Genomic DNA, 18,054 nt, shown 5'->3' with positions numbered 1-18,054 from the left:
GCTCGCGATTGGCGCAGCGGCGAACCGAACCGACAGTCGATAATTCGCAGATTAATCGAAAGAGAATGCAAATATACGCAACAGACGCCATCGCTGAACACACTGCACGATTTCAGCTCCTGATGTCATTCCCAAATATTCAGAGCCAGCCTAGAATCACGGCACGACCGCCACGGTTTCGCCTCTCTCCCTCGCTCCTCTGTAATTAGGTTTGCTCAGCTTATAGTGCAATAAATCTTCTTCACCGATGGGCAGGATCCACGCCAAGGGCTGTCTGACGTTCATTTCCAGCACCGCCAGACGCCGAGATCCGGGTATTTAAGCGCGTCCTCGTCGACGGAGCAGGGCATGACTGTGTATTACCGATTTGTCGTGAGGCAAACCATAGAAGGCTTTCATAAAGCACTTACCTTTACGTCAAGCCTGACGTTTGTGTCTTTTTATTTTTTTTTTATCATGGCACCGAAAAATGCGAAAGCGCTGCCCAGTCAGTAATTGATAGTTGGGGAGTGAAATATGCCTGGCTGAAAGGCAGCTTGTAATTCTTCGCTTGCATATAAAACACATGATAGCCCCTGCAGTGACTTTTATAGGAACACCAAGATGGCTGTGATTAACTCTACATAATTAATTGTTTTTAACCCCTCGTGGAATGCAAGTATGCATTATGCGCTACGGATGGGACGAAAAATCTATCCATCCATCCATTATCTGCACCGCTTATCCTCAGTAGGGTTGCGGGGGTGGTGGAGCCCATCCCAGCTATCTTCGGGCAGTGGGCAGGGGACACCCTGAACTGGTTGCCAGCCAGTCGCATGGCACACAGGGACAGAAAATTTGCTCGCTCAGTCACACTTAGGGACGATTTGGATCGGCCAATTAACCTGACATGTTTTTGGAATGTGGGAGGAAACCGGAGTGCCCGGAGGAAACCCACGCAAGCACGGGGAGAACATGCCAACTCCACACAGGAGGTTCGATCTCATGACCTTAGAATTGTGCTGCACACGCGCTAACCACTGCGATATCAAAAAATCAATTTTTACAGATTGTGATTTTATTTTTGGCTATTTTTAAAATCGACGTTTCTCCCCAGAATTGTTTTTTGTGACTTCATACGTCAATGTAAATAGGATCAAGGACCACATTTGTGTGGCGTTGACATTTCAGTTCATGACATTTTGGGGTGGTAAACCTGTTGCAGTGTTCATGTTATGTTCCCATTGTCTCAGTTGAAATATATGTCAGCTTCCGGACTGACTGACACAGGCTGATGTGCATTGTTTGAACATTCATGGTTTATTGTCTCCATAAGTGTATGATTTAAGTTGCTTGTTTGTTAGGAAAGAAAATTATATCGGATCATAAACGTGATATAAATCCCATCGGCACCTTAATATGTTACAGACTCTCTCCTTGTGTGTGTGCATTGTTGAAGCAGAATGGCAGAATTTATGTCAGTCTATAGCAGCCCATTAACACTAAAATATTCTATATCATAGATGGGAACAGCTCAAAACAGCACAGAGTATGTGCTAGTACCAAGATAGCGACCTTAAATTAAGTCAACTAAGTAAACAAAAAAAAACGTTCTTTTGACCAATGCCGGATTTGAAGATACTGGAAAATTGGAAAAATTGGCCTCTAAAGTGCATGAAAAGTGCTTGAATTTGGTCATGAAAAATGTGTAAACCCTGGTTATTTCAGTTTCTTCTTTCTGTATCTAGTCAACAGCATCTTCGCTCCCCAAGAACTGCAAACATTTGCACTATGCATGCCGTAATGCGTTTACATTTTCCCCTCACTCTGCACTGCATCACAAACACACTTGGTTGCTCTGATTGCCGCCAACAAGTTCCTCGGAAGGTTTATCAGTATACAACCAAAGGCATCTTTTTGAAGTCCGGAGCATGTTGAAAATTCACCTTGGGAAATTAACTGAGCACTCCCAGACTTGTTTGAGCAGTGAGCTGGTGCTCCCAGGCCAAGGTATTTCAGCTCTGGTACAGAATACATTTAACGTTATGATCACCCGAGTCAGCAAATATCCATTTGGGACCACTTTGAAGTTCCAGAAAGTCTTAGACCTGTAGGTCAATGTATGTCTGCTCACTGCTTGATTATAGATCATTGTTCGCTCCTATGATCTCACTTGCAAACCATGTGCTTCGTGTTCCTCCATCTGAGGTCTCCACCTTACTTTTATTGCCCCAATTTGACTTCATCTTTTCATCTCCCCCTAGTTTGTGTAGCACTGTGGTAAATTAATGGGCTGCGAGAAAAGGCCTGCGAATTGTGATTGTGGTGTGCCTGTGATGGGGGAGGAGTATTTGTTTAAAAGAGGGATACAAATGTTTGCCGTACAGTAAGCATTGCAAGCATTACCAAAGATGAGTGAGATCAAACAACAAGATTCTCTGCTCAAGACAAGATGGACCCCTTTTTTGTTTTCTTTTTCCTCTGCAGTGCTCATAATTAAAATAGTCCCCTGGTTCTTATTGTAGCATTAGCAACTTTTCTCAAGTATTGAACAAAGTCCACTTCCCCACCATAATATTGTCCTTATTTAAATGGAAACATTTTAGTACGTAAAATCAGGTGTGAGCTGAATTTTCGGCACCCGAAAATGTGGATGCCTTTTCGGCTTTTGTCGAAAGAAAAAAATAAACCCTTAAATGGTTTGCGAAAGAATGGTGTTGTTTTGACGTCTGAAGTGAGGTGAACCTTGCGAAGCTGGTTTCAACTTGGGGGCGAGTTTGTGTATCACACATTACTTTATATATCATTTTGCACCAAATAAGAAACTCAAATACAAGAATTGTGCCAAGTTTGCCAGCAATACATTCATCCGTTTGCTCCAACCCAGTAGCTGGACACAAGCTAATGTTTACACGTTAACACTACAGAGATAACTTTGTACATTTGAGCTGTTTGATTTGTAAACACATTCAGTCCATTTGTTCCCGAAGTGGTTCCAAGATATGTGTAGTGAGAGTTAAATTTATTATTTATTTTGTTTATTTTACTTTCCCGACTATACAAGTGTTACTTTCTCTTTGTTTTTCATGAAAATGTATTAAACTGTTAGCTTGTAGTAAAATACCTTTCATTTATTATTTTAGGTTGTACCTTCTTGGTAAGTCAGTAAAACCTTTTTATTTTTTTCCGTCGTTTCATTTTCGTTATTTTCGTCCATGTGTTCTACATATGGGGTTTTGGTTTCTGGTCCTACATTTTCATCTCAGTGCATCCGTGGTAAAATTTCCTGACCATTCACCGATGCTCAATCTTTACTAGGACCAGACTGACGCTACCCGTATATGCAGAACCAAAGTTCCAGTATAACCAATAGGATGAGGACTATCGATGTTCCCATCACCCCTAAGGTTTTTAAAAAATAAATAGCTGCACATTAAATAATTCCCCTAAAATGCTAAATCAATCGATTAGCTAGGGCTGGACCAGATTGGAATAATTAGATAAATTCGTCATTATAAGATAGATAGATAGATAGATACTTTATAACAACCTACCTAGAGCTAGGATAAAAAAAATATATCAAGCCCAACCTGACCCGGCCCATGTGTATTACGGTCCAGGCCCAGCCAGAGCCTGACAAATTAACTTGATTTGATGGACCAAACCCGAATTTTCATAATTGTGAGGAGCAGAGGTGTTTTTTGCCGAATAAACACCCCACACCCCCCATTTTGAGTGGGGTTCGGGCCTAAGATCTTACTTATATAGCAACCAGTGATTGGAAATATTTACTAAATAGAGAAATTGAGGGTCAAGATTTAAGATTTCAATTAGAATTACTGGTTATCAGATTATCATTGCTAAATATACATGTATGTGTATCATATATTATTGCTAATTCAAAACGTTATGTTTAAATCCTTTTGGAGGAATAAGACTAATAATGCGGTTTAGTCTGTTGTAGAAGTCTTCCTGTATAAAAAACGGTGGTCTGCGTTTAGTAAATGTGTCTGTATGCTTAAATGTTGATATATTTCAGATATTTTTAGTAGATTCAGCGCAGTTGCGCGAGTGCAACCTTGAATCGCTCTGAGAGACAGCTGAGGCAAGACAGAAGAAAGAGATTAAACATGTGTTGCGAGTGTTGCGTCTCCTGCCAAGGTTCAGCCCGTCCTTCCTCATATGGTCAAACCGCTGCGGCTGTCCCCAAAATTCCCTGGAAGTTTGTCTCCTTCCTTCAAATGCATTCGATAGCGCCCCAAAGTCTGATGGGCTTCTTCTAGTCCATTAGTTGGCCTCCACTGATTGTCTTTCAATAAGCCCTGAGCTCTGTCCAGCTCTAATTCCTTAACCTGTAAACATTCCAGAATGGAGGAAGAGCACCGGGAAAGAAAGAAAAAAAAAAGTGGGAAGGGGGTTGGAAGAAGGAGGAGCTTCTTGTAAGCGTCGGATGACTTCAACAGAAGGAAAACATGAAAGCTCCGCGAAGCGTCTCCAATTTTTAACGAGGACTCCCGAGCGTTTTTCGCTTCTTGCCTCACTGTGAATTTTATGTTTTTGGAGCGTGCTCGGGAGTCGTCTTCCTTTCTTGACTTTGTTTGAACGTTGCCGGAGTTGGGAGGGCTCGGCTGATGTCATCGAGTGCAGCCGGCCGATCCTGAAAGAAGAGGTTCTTTGTTGGCAGCTCTAATTCGTCCCCGTGCTTTTCCTCTGCACTTGGGACAGCGGAGAGAGGAATGGCACCACGGAGCCGGACCTCCTGTCCACTCAATTGACGCCAGGGCATGGACACGTCCCCCCACGTTCTTTCCGGATCCATTTTCACGCCGGCAAATACTGACTCGTACAGAAAAACGGATGCTACACTCAAAGAAAGTTCGTAGATTTTCCGCACTGTGCATCTGCACCGGGGATACTTGTAATGATAAAAAACTGCTTTTAATTCCCTTTTTATTTTGCCTTAAACCGTTGGGACACATGTAAAAAGCCGGGCAGGAGTCCGTTTTGAAGGCATTTTTAAGCGGGAAGGGAAAGAAGGCAAATGAAAATGTTGGAGATTTGCCTTAAATTGGTGGGGTGTAAATCTAAAAAGGGGCTTTCGTCTTCCTCCAGCTGCTACTTGGAAGGTGAGTACGCCGGTTTCATTTAAAAAAAAAATTGATGGTCGGCAATCTTATTTTGTACATCATAGAACATCATAAAATCATTGTCATTGATCAAAAGGTAGTGTCATTTTGAAAAGAGATGCTTGAAAAGGGTTGCAAGCCAGAGTGGCTGGCTTTGTGGAAACTGCAGAATGGGGAGGGGAAAGTGCAACTCTGAGTAGGTGAGAGACGCCAGACACACTGGCTAGCACGCCGGAAAGAAGTGGAAAAAAGAGAGAATACACGGAAATCTGACTCCCCGGCCGGGTCCTGCTTGACTGTTGTTCAGAAGGAAAGCGCATCTAATCTCGAATCAGCACCCCAAACCGAAATCTTCTTGACGCTTATTAGATTATTCTTGGAAATTACAGGAAACTTCTTGTATTACGTTTAGTTCTGCCTCTTATCTGTATTTAGTATTACACTATTGCCTTGTTAATTGCGGTCAATCCATTCCATAACCAATCGTTTTTAGTGAATGCCTAAGCTTTCTTACAAAAAAAGCCTCAATTGCATTTGTTGGTTTCTTCTGGACATTTCCGTTTCATTTTTTGCCTCCATGGTAACAATGCCACCATTTTATCCACCCATATTTAGTGTAAGTCAGTTATATCCATTCATATATAGTGTAACTCAATTATATCCATTCATATATCGTTTAAGTCGATGCATCTGGCAAGCCATATGTATAAGCACAACTTGTGAATATAGGCTGCAATGGAGACACTTGGGGAGAAAACAAGCACTGTCCTTAGTTGATTTTTGTGAGTGACATGAATGGAGTAATCCGGTTTTTGTCATAAGTTAAAATGCAGGAATGAAGTCTATTTGCATAATGACGGTGTTCGTGCTTGCAGACTCCCTCCAACAGATTGGTCGTGAACATTAGTGCCCAAAAAAAAGGCAGATCTCCATATAGAATGTGTGCAAAAATACTTTTAAAGTGGTGTCTTAACTATGTAAAGTACCGTACATATTTATTATTGTGAAACCTAGTACTGGAAAAACAATTAGCTTAAGTCAAGCCCAGAACGATGAGGAAATACTAAATAACGCATAAGAATAATTAAAAAAAAAAAAGTATTCTATCTCATTTAATATAAAATCATTGTTATCTTTCCTCCGACTCGTTTCACAGAGATTGAAAAAAAAGGTGTATGTATTTTTAAGACAATCTGTATGAAGTGCAATATGAATTTCTATCCAACATGAACTTTCTCATTCTCGTAAATCATTACCAATGACAGAATTGGTTTGAAATGATTGGTTTGTCTGGTGATTCGACACATTGTTTTCTAAAATCGTGACATTCTCGTCGTGGCACGAGACTCGGCTAAGCGATGCATTACTAAAACGCTCAACACAAGCCTGTCGCTCTTCTAGCAATGTCCAGCAACAGTGCAAACTTAAGCAAGCTTCCTCATTGGATAGCTTCTGTTTCACAGCACATTCACAAGGGCCACGGCATTGCTGAACTCAGGGTTGACCTCATACATTTGGCATTGGGACCGCTTTTTTACCCCGAAAAGCACATGAACTGTCTTTAAAATCCTCTAAAAACTTTTGATTAATTAGAAATGATCATTTCAGGTGTATTATTGATATTTAATTACCATATTTTCCGGACTACAAGTCACACTTGGAGTAGTAAGTCACATTTTTGGGGGAAATTGATTTGATAAATTCCAACACCAAAGACAGAGGAAATTTCAAATAAAAAATCAAATGGAGAACAACAAGCTGAATGTACAGTATACTAACGTTACACGATTGACATGTCTGGTAATGTCAGTAACCATGCAATATATTAAGAGTTATTCAGGTATATCTGACATAAAAATATATGCTTACCACTCGGAGGGGGTAGACTAGAAACTGTTTCCTCCTTCCGCTTTAAAGGAATGATCAACACAGTTCTAGAGCGCCCTCTTGCAGACGATTATGATAATAATATGTTAAATGATATACAGTACAGGTAGTATGAATTTAAAAAGCAATACAGACGCTTCCCTACTTACGACCATTCGACTCACGAAAAATGGTAGATTCGATATTTTTTTTCGGGATGTGGAAAAATATCCGAACATTGCTGTTAGATTTTGTATTGTCTGCACCTTTTTCAGAGTACAGGATATTCCTGTAGCTTCTTTCCACTACCTGCGTGTGGCGCTGTGAGAGATCACCCAGCATCCACCCCGGAGAAGAAATCCAGCTTCTCTTTCCTAGTTTGTGTGTAAACTGCGTGTACTGTATCTTTAGCATGCTAAGAACTTTGACATTTTTATTGTTTAATATCTCGTGCATCCATTCAATATGGTTGGTGTAAAGTGTCAAGAATAGGCGAGCCGTTTCTTTTGAAATGAAAGTGGAATAAGAAAGATTGGTGCGGTTGAGAAAATAGTCGGAGTGCTTTTTTCGGCCACTTTCTACCACTTGAAGCGCATCTTCCAAAATTAAGTTGAACATAACTATTTATCTGTAAGGAGCATATTATTTTATAAAATCTTTATTTTTTTTAGTACAAAACAATACGTTACTTGTACAAGCCTTAAACCTACTTATATAAACCTTAAACACACAAAATATAGCACTGAAGTAACTTAAGAACAAATTCAACTTATCCGTTCATAAGTCGGGCAGCGTCTGTAATATAAATAATGAGTTAAAATATTCACAGACTCACCGGAGTATCTGTTCCTTGCCAATCTATGAAACAAACTTACAGACTTATAGTCCAGAAAATACAGTATAAAACAGTCCAGGAATTAATGGCGATGGAGATGCAGTAGTTGGTGCAGTCTAATGCACCAAACAAGTAGTTCTCGCATTTCCACCAAAATCAGAATTCTTAAAGAACATTTCATGGATAATGGTAACCATCCCTCAGAAACGACAGACAACACTTAATGCCTCTTTTAAAGCTTCCTTTCCTCCGACCACGTTTCGATTTCCCTTTCTTTGATGAGCCTCGTGTCTTACATCACCGTGCAAGTCTTACGTGCATTTTTAGCGCTCACAGCAACCGAGTCATATCCATAAAGTCTTTACAAGCTGCCCATACACTTAATCATCTCGTTGTCATCTCAGCAAGCAGCCAGGACATGCTGTAATTTCTCCCATTGCAGTGGGCCGCCATCATCTTTTTTTTTTTCACCCCTCAGTCCTCATTCCACACGATTCTCTATTTTCTCTTTTTTTTTCCTTCTTTTTTTCTTTTTTTTTGTGTCGGTGTGTTGTCACCCTCTCACAAAAGCTCTGTGGTATTTGCGGCGCCTTAAGTGGATGTGTGTGACAGCAGCGGCCCACACACTTTTAGACCGGGCCAAACTTTTGCCGTAAGGAATGCTTTTCTCCTCTAAGTTTGCCTCCTGATCTCGTGGCGTTCATTTATCTCTCGATAAATGGTAAATGGTCTGCATTTATATAGCGCTTTTCAAGTCGATGAAGACCTCCCAAAGCGCTTTACAATGTGCTTCACACTTACCCATTCACACACACACTCACACACCGATAGCGGCGACAGCCATGCAAGGCACCTACCTGCTTATTTGGGGGCATTAGGGATTTGTTGTCTTGCCCAAGGACACTTCGACATATAACAAGGAGGAGCCAGGTTTCGAACCTGCGACCTCTCGATCCCAAGACGAGCGCTCTACCTTTTGAGTTAATGCCGCCCCAATCTGTATGTTACTGAAATTTAGGGCTGCTTGATTTTGGGGAAAAAAATAATTGAGATTTTCCAGACCTGTGTTTCGCAATTTCGATGTGATTTTCGATTTAAACGAAAAGTGCAAACTTACCTCAAGACGGCGTCATTACTGACAAAGTATACGACATGAACAAATGAACAAATATAGATCTACAAATAAAAACAGAATTGTTGTTGAATAAATGTTTTTCATTGTTATTATACAAAAGTACAATGGAATTGGAGGGCTTCTCCTTTCAGTGCAAGAAAATCATCTAGAGAGCGCCTGCCCAGGTCACCCCAACTTTAGCAGGGTCTCTGCGATGACCCAAAAACAAGAGACACGAATGCAGCCGTTTCCCACAAGTGTTGGCTCGTGGGTAATGGATCAGGCGTTTGTGACTAGCCACGTTTGGCGGGAATGGATTAGTAGAGTTGTTGGCCTTCTTCTGACTGAATAACCTATATTTTATGTTGACAATATCTGTGTATTATTTGCCGTCATGTAGGTTTTAGATGAGGGGATGATCTCATAATAGTCTGTAGTTTGCAATAGTCTTTGATCTGTGCAGCCCTTTGAGACTCTTTGTGATTAAGGTCTATACAAATAAAACATGACTTGACTTCTGACACCGGTTCAGTCGATTCATGAACGCGTTAACAATCCATGGAGCACCCGCTGGTGGTCAACATTTTTATGGGCCCTTATGACTTTTCCCCAAAATCAGATTTAAATGTTGAATTCCTTTTTGATATAACGAGCCGCTAAAAATGGCTAATAGGCATTTCTGAAAGAACATTTTTGTATTATTGTGTTATGTTATAACTAGATGGTAGTTATTATCTCCCGGATGAAGCTATCTTGAAAGGGTATACATCTTCAAAACGTCTCACCTCGGTGTTCCCATTGATGAATGTATCAATGGCAACAGTATTTTCTTATGAAAATAATGAAAATTACAGCCAGATGCTCATGTGATGTGTGAAAATTTCACTGATAAAATATAATCTAACTCGGGAGTGGGCAAAACTTTTGAGTTGTAGGTCACAATGTATTTCAATAAATTGCAGTGAGGTTGGGCCTTATTTCATATTTTTTTAAACTTAGTGTTGATAATGTTGATTAACATTGTAGGCATATCTATTTTCTTTCAAATGCGTAATGAAGAAATACTCTTGCAAATATGTATATGTTAAATTATATTTCATATTTGGTTATACGTAACACTCGATGGTGTTATGAGTGCACTGCAGGAAAGAGGTCTAAATATAGTGGAAGCTAGAGCTCTTGTTTGTGATAGGAATTGTGGAGAAGTGTTGTGTTGAGAAGTGTTGTGAAAGGATAGTAGATGTTTGGACGCGTTTTAAGGAATGGGCAGGACACCTGTATGATGCGGCAGGGGTAAACCAGTGAAAGCTGTCGGGCCCTGCTGTTGAACAAAAGTGTGTGTTGTCACCCTGACCCGAGTGACATGGTCGCTTTCTTGTTTCCCGTTTCATCTGGACGGATGATAGCATGACCAACTTGGGTGCAGAGGTGCTTAATTTGTTTGGGTGTTTGGGCATTTGGGTTGGTCATGGTCCAGAAACTTTTGTGTATGTTTTTGCTACTTTTTTCCTTTTTTATTTTCTTCGTTTTTGTATGTTTGTCTTGCTGTCGGTCACCCCTCTCGAGGGATATGACCAGGGTAGATAGATATACATAGATCGGTTTTGAAACACTCAGAATTAAGCACTTATTTTTACAATATGCATTCAAACAATTTTAGAGCAGGGTTCGTACAGGTGCTTGAAATCCTTGAAAACAGGGTAAACTCAAATTTTTTCTGTTGCATGAAATTCGAAAAATGTCTTGATCATGCAGGATTAGAATTATGTTTACTATTGTGGCACCAAAACAACAAACATTTATTTGTAGTTCTTTATTTACCAAAATATATCCACTACTATATGTTCAACATTTTCCGTATGGCTGCTCATGTAAACGACACAAAGTCATGTATAACATTTAATTAGCAGTCTTAAACTTACAAGTAAAAACTCTGAGTTGCTGACTGATGGGAATCCTCATCTGATATTTGAAATTGTAGCGACACTGTAGTCATATCTCTCGCTTGGTTTCTCTTTGTTGTTTTTATTAAAATTTAACCTTCTTTAACAGAAACACCTTTTTACTTTTTCGATCGCTGTTCTTTCCCAACTTTAAGAGTCAAAACATGCGTTTGAGCCCTCGCTTTGCCCTTTGTTCCATTCTAATTTTGAAACACAATATCCCTCTATCCTTCCTTTACAAGCATAGCGCAAAAAAAATAAGAAACTCGTCTGGAATTTTGATTATGCACACGCGTGACTGCCTCCTTTTGTCTCGGGTAGCCTTGAGGTGAAATCGCACTTGAGTTCATTTCGTGTGTGCCGTACAGCAAGACCGTTAGCTATTCTTTCGATCAGATTTCTTTCCCAGAGAGCATTTTTCCTAACGAAAGGAATTTATTGAGGTTACCTATATGCAATGTATTTTCATTGGGGTGGGGGGGATTTTGGCCCTTGGACAGAAAAATGCGCTTGTGTTTCTGAGGGGTGTGGGGGTTTAAAGTCCTTTCTGAACATATGTGACAACAGCTGCAGAGGTTTTGCCTAAACTGCCGTTTAAGAAGCTTGTCCCGTCGCTACTCCAGTGTTTTTCAACAAGTTTTACGTGAGACCTTGTCTAGTGTGCTGCAGCAAATTGTCCAATTTTATATTTGCAAAAAAGCATGCCATTCCTCAGTAGCTTTGCTTTCTTCCGTTGATCAGCCATGTAACTGTAACGTTGACAGCGGATTACTATTTTTGTAATGTACATACTATGATCTAATAATGGGGTATACAGGTAAGATCGGGCCTAAAAAAAGACAGCCCGAACCGACCCGCAGGTATTGAAGCCTGAACCAGCCCGAGCCCGATTGATTAACATGATTTGAACGACCAAAGTAAACCTGAATTTGGTCTCCTAGTGATCCAAAGAGTCAAGAAAACATCCGCAGGTTCGATAGCATTTTCCTTTGTGGCCCCGGCGCTGCGAAATGTTCCTTCTTCTGATATTGGATCTGGAACCTCAGTGGAAGTGTTGAAACACACTTATATTCCATAGCCTACAATTTCATGTTGGCGTCTGTGAATTGCAACATCCATTGCAGCCTGGTCATCCGGGAAGGGGGGTTACCTCATGTTCGGTCCCTTTATTTTTCTAATGCTGAGGTTTTGAGTTTTTCCTCGCCCTCATATAGGTTTTAGATCAGGGGATGGTGTCTCAATAGTCTGTGGTCTGTACTTGTCATTGGTCTGTGCAGCCCCTTGAAACCTTTTTCGATTACAGGCTATAAAAATAAATATTAATTGACAGGAGGAAGGGTAATTTCAGCTGTTTCTTAAAACACTATTCATTTATTCATTGCACACCATTTTTTTTTCTTATTTGACTAAAACAAGAAAACAGTTACAATGTAGTAAAAAATGTTCCACTGGCAGATAATATTTGTTCATTTTATTCATTAGTGACTGTATATTTAATGGCATATTTTGTTTGATGCTATTGAAGATTGCATTGCAGAGTAGTAAGACATTTTTACACTGACCGATCCTTTCAGCTTATTTTCAATATTATTTGTGTTGTCTTGAAAAATAATGTATAGTAAAACTCTAAAAACTAGATTAATCCCTAGAAAGATCCAAAATTACAGAAAAATTAAATGTAATGTACGGAATTCTGAAACATTCTTACTTGTTGACGCCATCTTCTGCTATTGTCATCATTGCAGCCTGTGTCAACCTCCTTATTTTGAGTGCGTTAGTGTGCATTTCATCGAACCTCCTGTGTGGAGTTTGCATGTTCTCGGCTCTTTGATTTCAGTTGGGCCTTAACACATACTTCATAGAGAAAATATTCTACTTTTGACTTTTTAAGAACTCCTTAAATGATGCACCGCACCTTTAACGAAAATGATAAGAAAATCTTTATACTGTCATCTTAGGCAACAAGATAATTGAAGCTTTAAAAAAAAAATTAAACTGGCACCGAGAATTAATTTTCAAATATTTTCTGTGCGCAGTGTGCCTCGAGATTTTTTTAATGAGAAAAAAGTTTGCTTTGGCTTGAAATGGTTTAGAAACATTAGTCTTTCGCTGTTTGAATGTTAATTGTTGCACTTGAATTTGTACAATTCAGACTTTCTTTCATTAAAGTCAATCCGAGTTTAAAGTTTACCGTCAAGATGCATTCTCACGGTCCGACATGTGCTAGGAGCTCATGTAGGAAATGAAAACTAAGCGGGGATAAACCAGGAAATGAAGAGGCCATGCGGACCGGTATTGTTCTCATTCGGCCGTAGATGGGAAGTCCGTAAATGGCAGAAAGAACCTGGAAGTTCAAAGTGTGCAAATTGAAGTGAAAAGAAAAGATCCCCGCTTTTTATTCATTTCAAATGTCTTCGTGTCTCATTTTCAGAAGCTCTCCAGAGACCGGACTTAGAGGGTCAAGGTCTGACTGAAGCGGCCCGCTGGAATTCTAAAGAGAACCTTTTGGCCGGACCCAGCGAAAATGACCCCAACCTGTTTGTGGCGCTGTACGACTTTGTGGCCAGTGGCGACAACACGCTCAGCATTACCAAAGGTAAGGCTTGGGAAATCAAATGTTTTGACAGTATAAAGGGGGATACTTTTGGTCTTTTTCCTCTCCTACTAAACAGTACTTTTCCTTTGTATTCCATAGTAGCAATTGCCCCAGTTCCCATAGACCAGGGGTGTCAAACTCATTTTAGATTGGGTGCCACATTTGAAAAAAAAACTCACGGGGCCAGACTAGTAGATTAATCTGAGTGAGAAAGAGATAGTGAGGAATAGAGGGAGAGAAAGAGAGAGTGAGAAATGGCAAGAAGGGGGAGAAAGGGGAAAGAGTGAGAGAGAGTGGGGAAATAAATAGAAAAAAGAAATAGACAGGAAGAGAGCAATAGAGTAAGGAATAGAAAGAGAGGGGGAAAATGGAGGAGACACAAGGAGAGTGAGAGTGAGAGTGAGAGAGAGAGTGAGAGAGAGAGAGAGAGAGAGAGTGAGAGAGAGAGAGAGAGAGAGAGAGAGAGAGAGAGAGAGAGAGAGAGAGAGAGAGAGAGAGAGAGAGAGAGAGAGAGATTTTGAGAAATTAAAAGGGAGGACAAGAGACAAAACAAAATAGTAAACGAGAGACCAAAAAGGAGAGAAAGAGAAAAAAGAGAGGATAAAGTGAGAAATAGAGAGTAAGAGAGGGTGTGAGGGACAGAGAAAGATGAAGAGCTGAAGACAAAGTAACAGAAGCGAGAAAGACTGCTACAGTTGTTAATGGAGTGGCGCCTGGCTTTGGCACCATCAAGTGGACATATTCCAAACTGCTGCTCATTTTTCTCTCGTGCTTCTCTCACCGTTCCCCCTGCTATAAACAGTCATCTTACGCGCTTCCTTCTGTTTTGTGTCTGGCTCTCCCACTCTCACTTCCTCACTCGGGTTCCTCCATCACAAGAAAACAATATGGTTCGCTGCGACCGTAAAGAGGAAGGAAAAGGGGAACATCTGCTCATGCGTGAGACAAGACTATGCTTGGATAAGAATGGAGTTTTTAGTTTTATTATTTGTGTTTTTTTAAGCAGGGCAGGGCACATGGGTATAAAGCAGGTGTGTTCCCAGGGTCATTTCATGTATAATTGTCATATTTTTCCTTCAGAAAATAAGCATATGTTAAATAAAGCAAAAAGAGAAACAATAATACTAATGACATGTTTAACTCTACCCAAGAGGCAAATTTTTGTTTGTGCACAATCGTCTATCTGTCCAAAACTTCAATACTTGAATAAATGGGAGGGAAATCAGATTCATCAATTAATTGAAAAAATAATTGATTCATCGAATTATGAAATTAATCGTTAGTTGCAGCCCTAAACACAACACACTCTTAGCCAAGCAACAGTCTCCCTCCACTTTTTTTTGTACGGGTGCTTAAAAATCCTTGATAATGCTTGCATTTTAATGTTGTATTTTCAAGGTTTGAATATTTGGATGAAATTCCTATAAACTCTTGAAATCGTTGCCATGATCTCGGCAGTCTGACTCAGTAGACTACACATTAATTAAAGAAAAATTAAAAAGTCTGCTGAAAGATAAGACAGACACTGCTCTCCGCTGGCTTCGCTTTGCCATTGTATTTCATCTGCAATGCAATTTAACGGGAGCCTGTATTAGTTTGTATGTCATTGCCCCCTACGGGTTGTGTCCACTAGGACAGGGTGCATGCTGCACCTAAACAGAGCACCTTTAAATGTGTATTGGTGCAAGGATTATGTATCAATAATGGACATATGTAATAAATTAGGGTAGTGTTTCCCAGTGGTAAATTGTATTGCGAAGAGCTTTCTGCAACTGAAGATCTAAGCTACATATAAGCGTCATTTTTAGAGAGTCTTCTCAACAATATTTCCACACGAATTATTCAGATTTGCGAATATAATTGTGAATTACTTAAGATCTAAGAAGCAAATATGTCTTGATAAATGCACTTGCAGCATAAAACATCACTTATGTAAATCTGCAAAAGACATTATTCACACCGGATTTTTAAATTAATGGTACTGGAGACATTTGGAAACTTTTGAAAGTCCTTAAAAGTGCTTGAATTTGGCCATAAAAAGGGTAGGTAACCTGTTTTGGACATAGGTCTAGCAGTGCTAAATTTAAGAGAAACAATCAACCATTACTAGTTGAAATTGTACAAATGAGTGTTTACAGTACTATCAAACGAACGGAATAGAAATCAATGTCTACGGTTCATGAGGTTTATCGCCGACTGTTTCCCCTTCTGCCCGTCTCGGTAGGCGAGAAGCTGCGCGTTCTGGGCTACAACCACAACGGCGAATGGTGCGAGGCGCAAACCAAAAACGGGCAAGGCTGGGTGCCGTCCAACTACATCACCCCTGTCAACAGCTTGGAGAAGCACAGTTGGTACCACGGGCCGGTCTCACGCAACGCCGCCGAGTACCTGCTCAGCTCGGGGATCAACGGCAGCTTCCTGGTGCGGGAGAGCGAGAGCAGTCCCGGACAGAGGTCCATTTCCCTGCGCTATGAGGGGAGGGTGTACCACTACAGAATCAACACGGCGTCGGACGGGAAGGTGATGTTTTTTTGTTACCGCGATTAATAAAATGTATATATGGGTGTATATTGGTAAAGGGCTGCATCGCTATCCATTGTTCAATCAGTGAGTATCTTTACATGCAAGCAATTCTCCAATTGGAAACTTGCGAGTATTCCAATTATGTAAAAAAAACGCATAATCCAATTAAGGCTTTAGTTCGGCTATCTTTGGGCAGGGGACACCCTGAACTGGTTGCCAGGCAGTCGCAGGGCACACAGAGACAGACAACTCACCCGCTCATTCACACCTAGGGACAATTTTGGACCGGCCAATTAATGATAATGTTTTTAGAATGTCGGAGGAAACCCACGCAAGCACGGAGAGAACATGCAAACTCTGCACAGGAAGGCTGGTGGCTGGATTTGAACCCATGTCCTCAGAACTGTGCCACGCACGAGCTAACCACTGCGCTGCCGTGAGGCCTGGGTCATGAGATCGAACCTCCTGTGTGGAGTTTGCATGTTCTCCCCGTGCTTGCGTGGGTTTCCTCCGGGCACTCCGGTTTCCTCCCACAATCCAAAAACATGCATGTCAGGTGAATTGGCCGGTCCAAATTGTCCCTAGGTGTGAATGAGCGAGCGAATGGTCTGTTCCTGTGAGCCCTCCGACTGGCTGGCAACCAGTTCAGGGTGTCCCCTGCCCACTGCCCGGAGATAGCTGGGATGGGCTCCATAACATTTTCATTTAATTTTGTGTCGCTTTGGCAAAAATGCCATGGATACGGTATATTCATCCATATGTAAAGTGTATTAATCAATAGATTAGTCCATGCTTTTCGTCATATACGAGCACATTTGCAAAAATCGCTGAAGCAATGGATAGATAGATAGATAGATAGATAGATAGATAGATACTTTATTCATCCCCGTAGGGAAATTCACACTTCCAGCAGTCTACCCCGTTGTTTAATAACAGATGAACATGATGCCCTAGGGGTGCTTGTAGCTAAGTGGATGACGTCACGCCAGTCCAAAAATTCGACATCCCTGCGGCAGATGGAAAACTTTTCTTTGTGAAAATCCAGGGATACACCACCTCGTGTTAGCAAGTCCGCCTTCTCTCCGATTCCCCCCGGCTTTCGTGTCTCTGTTTAGCGGCGTTGAAGCCGGATTGCTCCGGGTAGCTCCGGGTGGCTACACGTTAGCATCCGGAATGCTAAACGTGAGCCACGTTTCCGCAAAACACAGCAACTGCGCTCCCTGTGCGCTTCGATGTTTTCCACCAGCACTCGATGATCTTATTTGGTCGTGAGTTCGCATTTACCATGATAACGGATGGTACCGAAGACTTATAACGCCGCTAGCCGCTTCGCTAGCTCCGGCTTTTCCTCCACGATAGGCCCCTTCATCACGCCGGCACGAGAATTTTTCAGGGCAAGGAGTTGAAATTCCTTGAATACACGCATTTCTTGTGCGTTAAAACCCATGTCCATAGGATAGAAGTAATCCATAGTGTAGTTGTCAAAACGGGAAGAAAAAACACCGAAGATAGGAGCAGACAATAAAACAATAGGGCAGCTGCTGGAAAAGGCAGCGTGTAGGACACAAGCGCAGTACTTTGTTGGATTTCTCCGGTCTCACAAAGTCCAAAATCAAGAGCCTTCAGCTGGTACAAAATGCTGCAGCGAGGCTTTTAACTAAGACAAAAAAGTTTCATCACATGACCCCGATTTTAGCTAACCTGCATTGGCTCCCTGTTAGCTTAAGATGTGATTTTCTGTGGGTAGTATACAAAATCATGCATGGACTTGCTCCCTCATAACTTTCAGATTTAATTTCGCCCTATGTTCCGGTCCGGAGCCTTCCCTCTGAAAACGCTCTACTAGTGATCCAGAGAGCCAAGAAGAAATCTGCAGGTTCAAGAGTGTTCTAAATTCGTGCCCTGGTGCTGTGCAACACTCTTGCCCCTGAGATTCGATCTGCAACCTCAGTGGAAATGTTTAAATCTAAGCTTAAAACACACTTCTACTCTATAGCATATGAATAACCTATATTTTATGTTGACAATATAAGGGGATGGTGTCGTAATAGGCTGTAATTCTCAATAGTCTT

At 41.1% G+C, this 18,054-nt stretch overlaps 1 protein-coding gene across 2 annotated transcripts in view; it reads left to right on the top strand.

Annotated features, from left to right (window-relative positions):
- Window positions 1-18,054, top strand: part of abl1 (ABL proto-oncogene 1, non-receptor tyrosine kinase) — a 56,813-nt gene that overhangs the window by 20,671 nt on the left and 18,088 nt on the right. The window contains exons 1-3 of one of the 2 annotated variants that reach the window (XM_088355576.1): window positions 5,027-5,105; window positions 13,295-13,459; window positions 15,684-15,979. In XM_088355576.1, coding sequence (XP_088211702.1) covers window positions 5,027-5,105; window positions 13,295-13,459; window positions 15,684-15,979 — 540 coding nt within the window. Of the gene's footprint in view, window positions 1-5,026; window positions 5,106-13,294; window positions 13,460-15,683; window positions 15,980-18,054 lie in introns of those variants that run through there. The other variant, XM_088355575.1, reaches the window with a different exon arrangement.

This window comes from Urocampus carinirostris, chromosome 16, assembly GCF_059441175.1.
Source record: "Urocampus carinirostris isolate Australia breed hairy pipefish chromosome 16, RoL_Ucar_1.0, whole genome shotgun sequence".
NCBI lineage: Eukaryota > Metazoa > Chordata > Actinopteri > Syngnathiformes > Syngnathidae > Urocampus > Urocampus carinirostris.
This window is presented reverse-complemented; position numbering and strand designations above follow the sequence as displayed.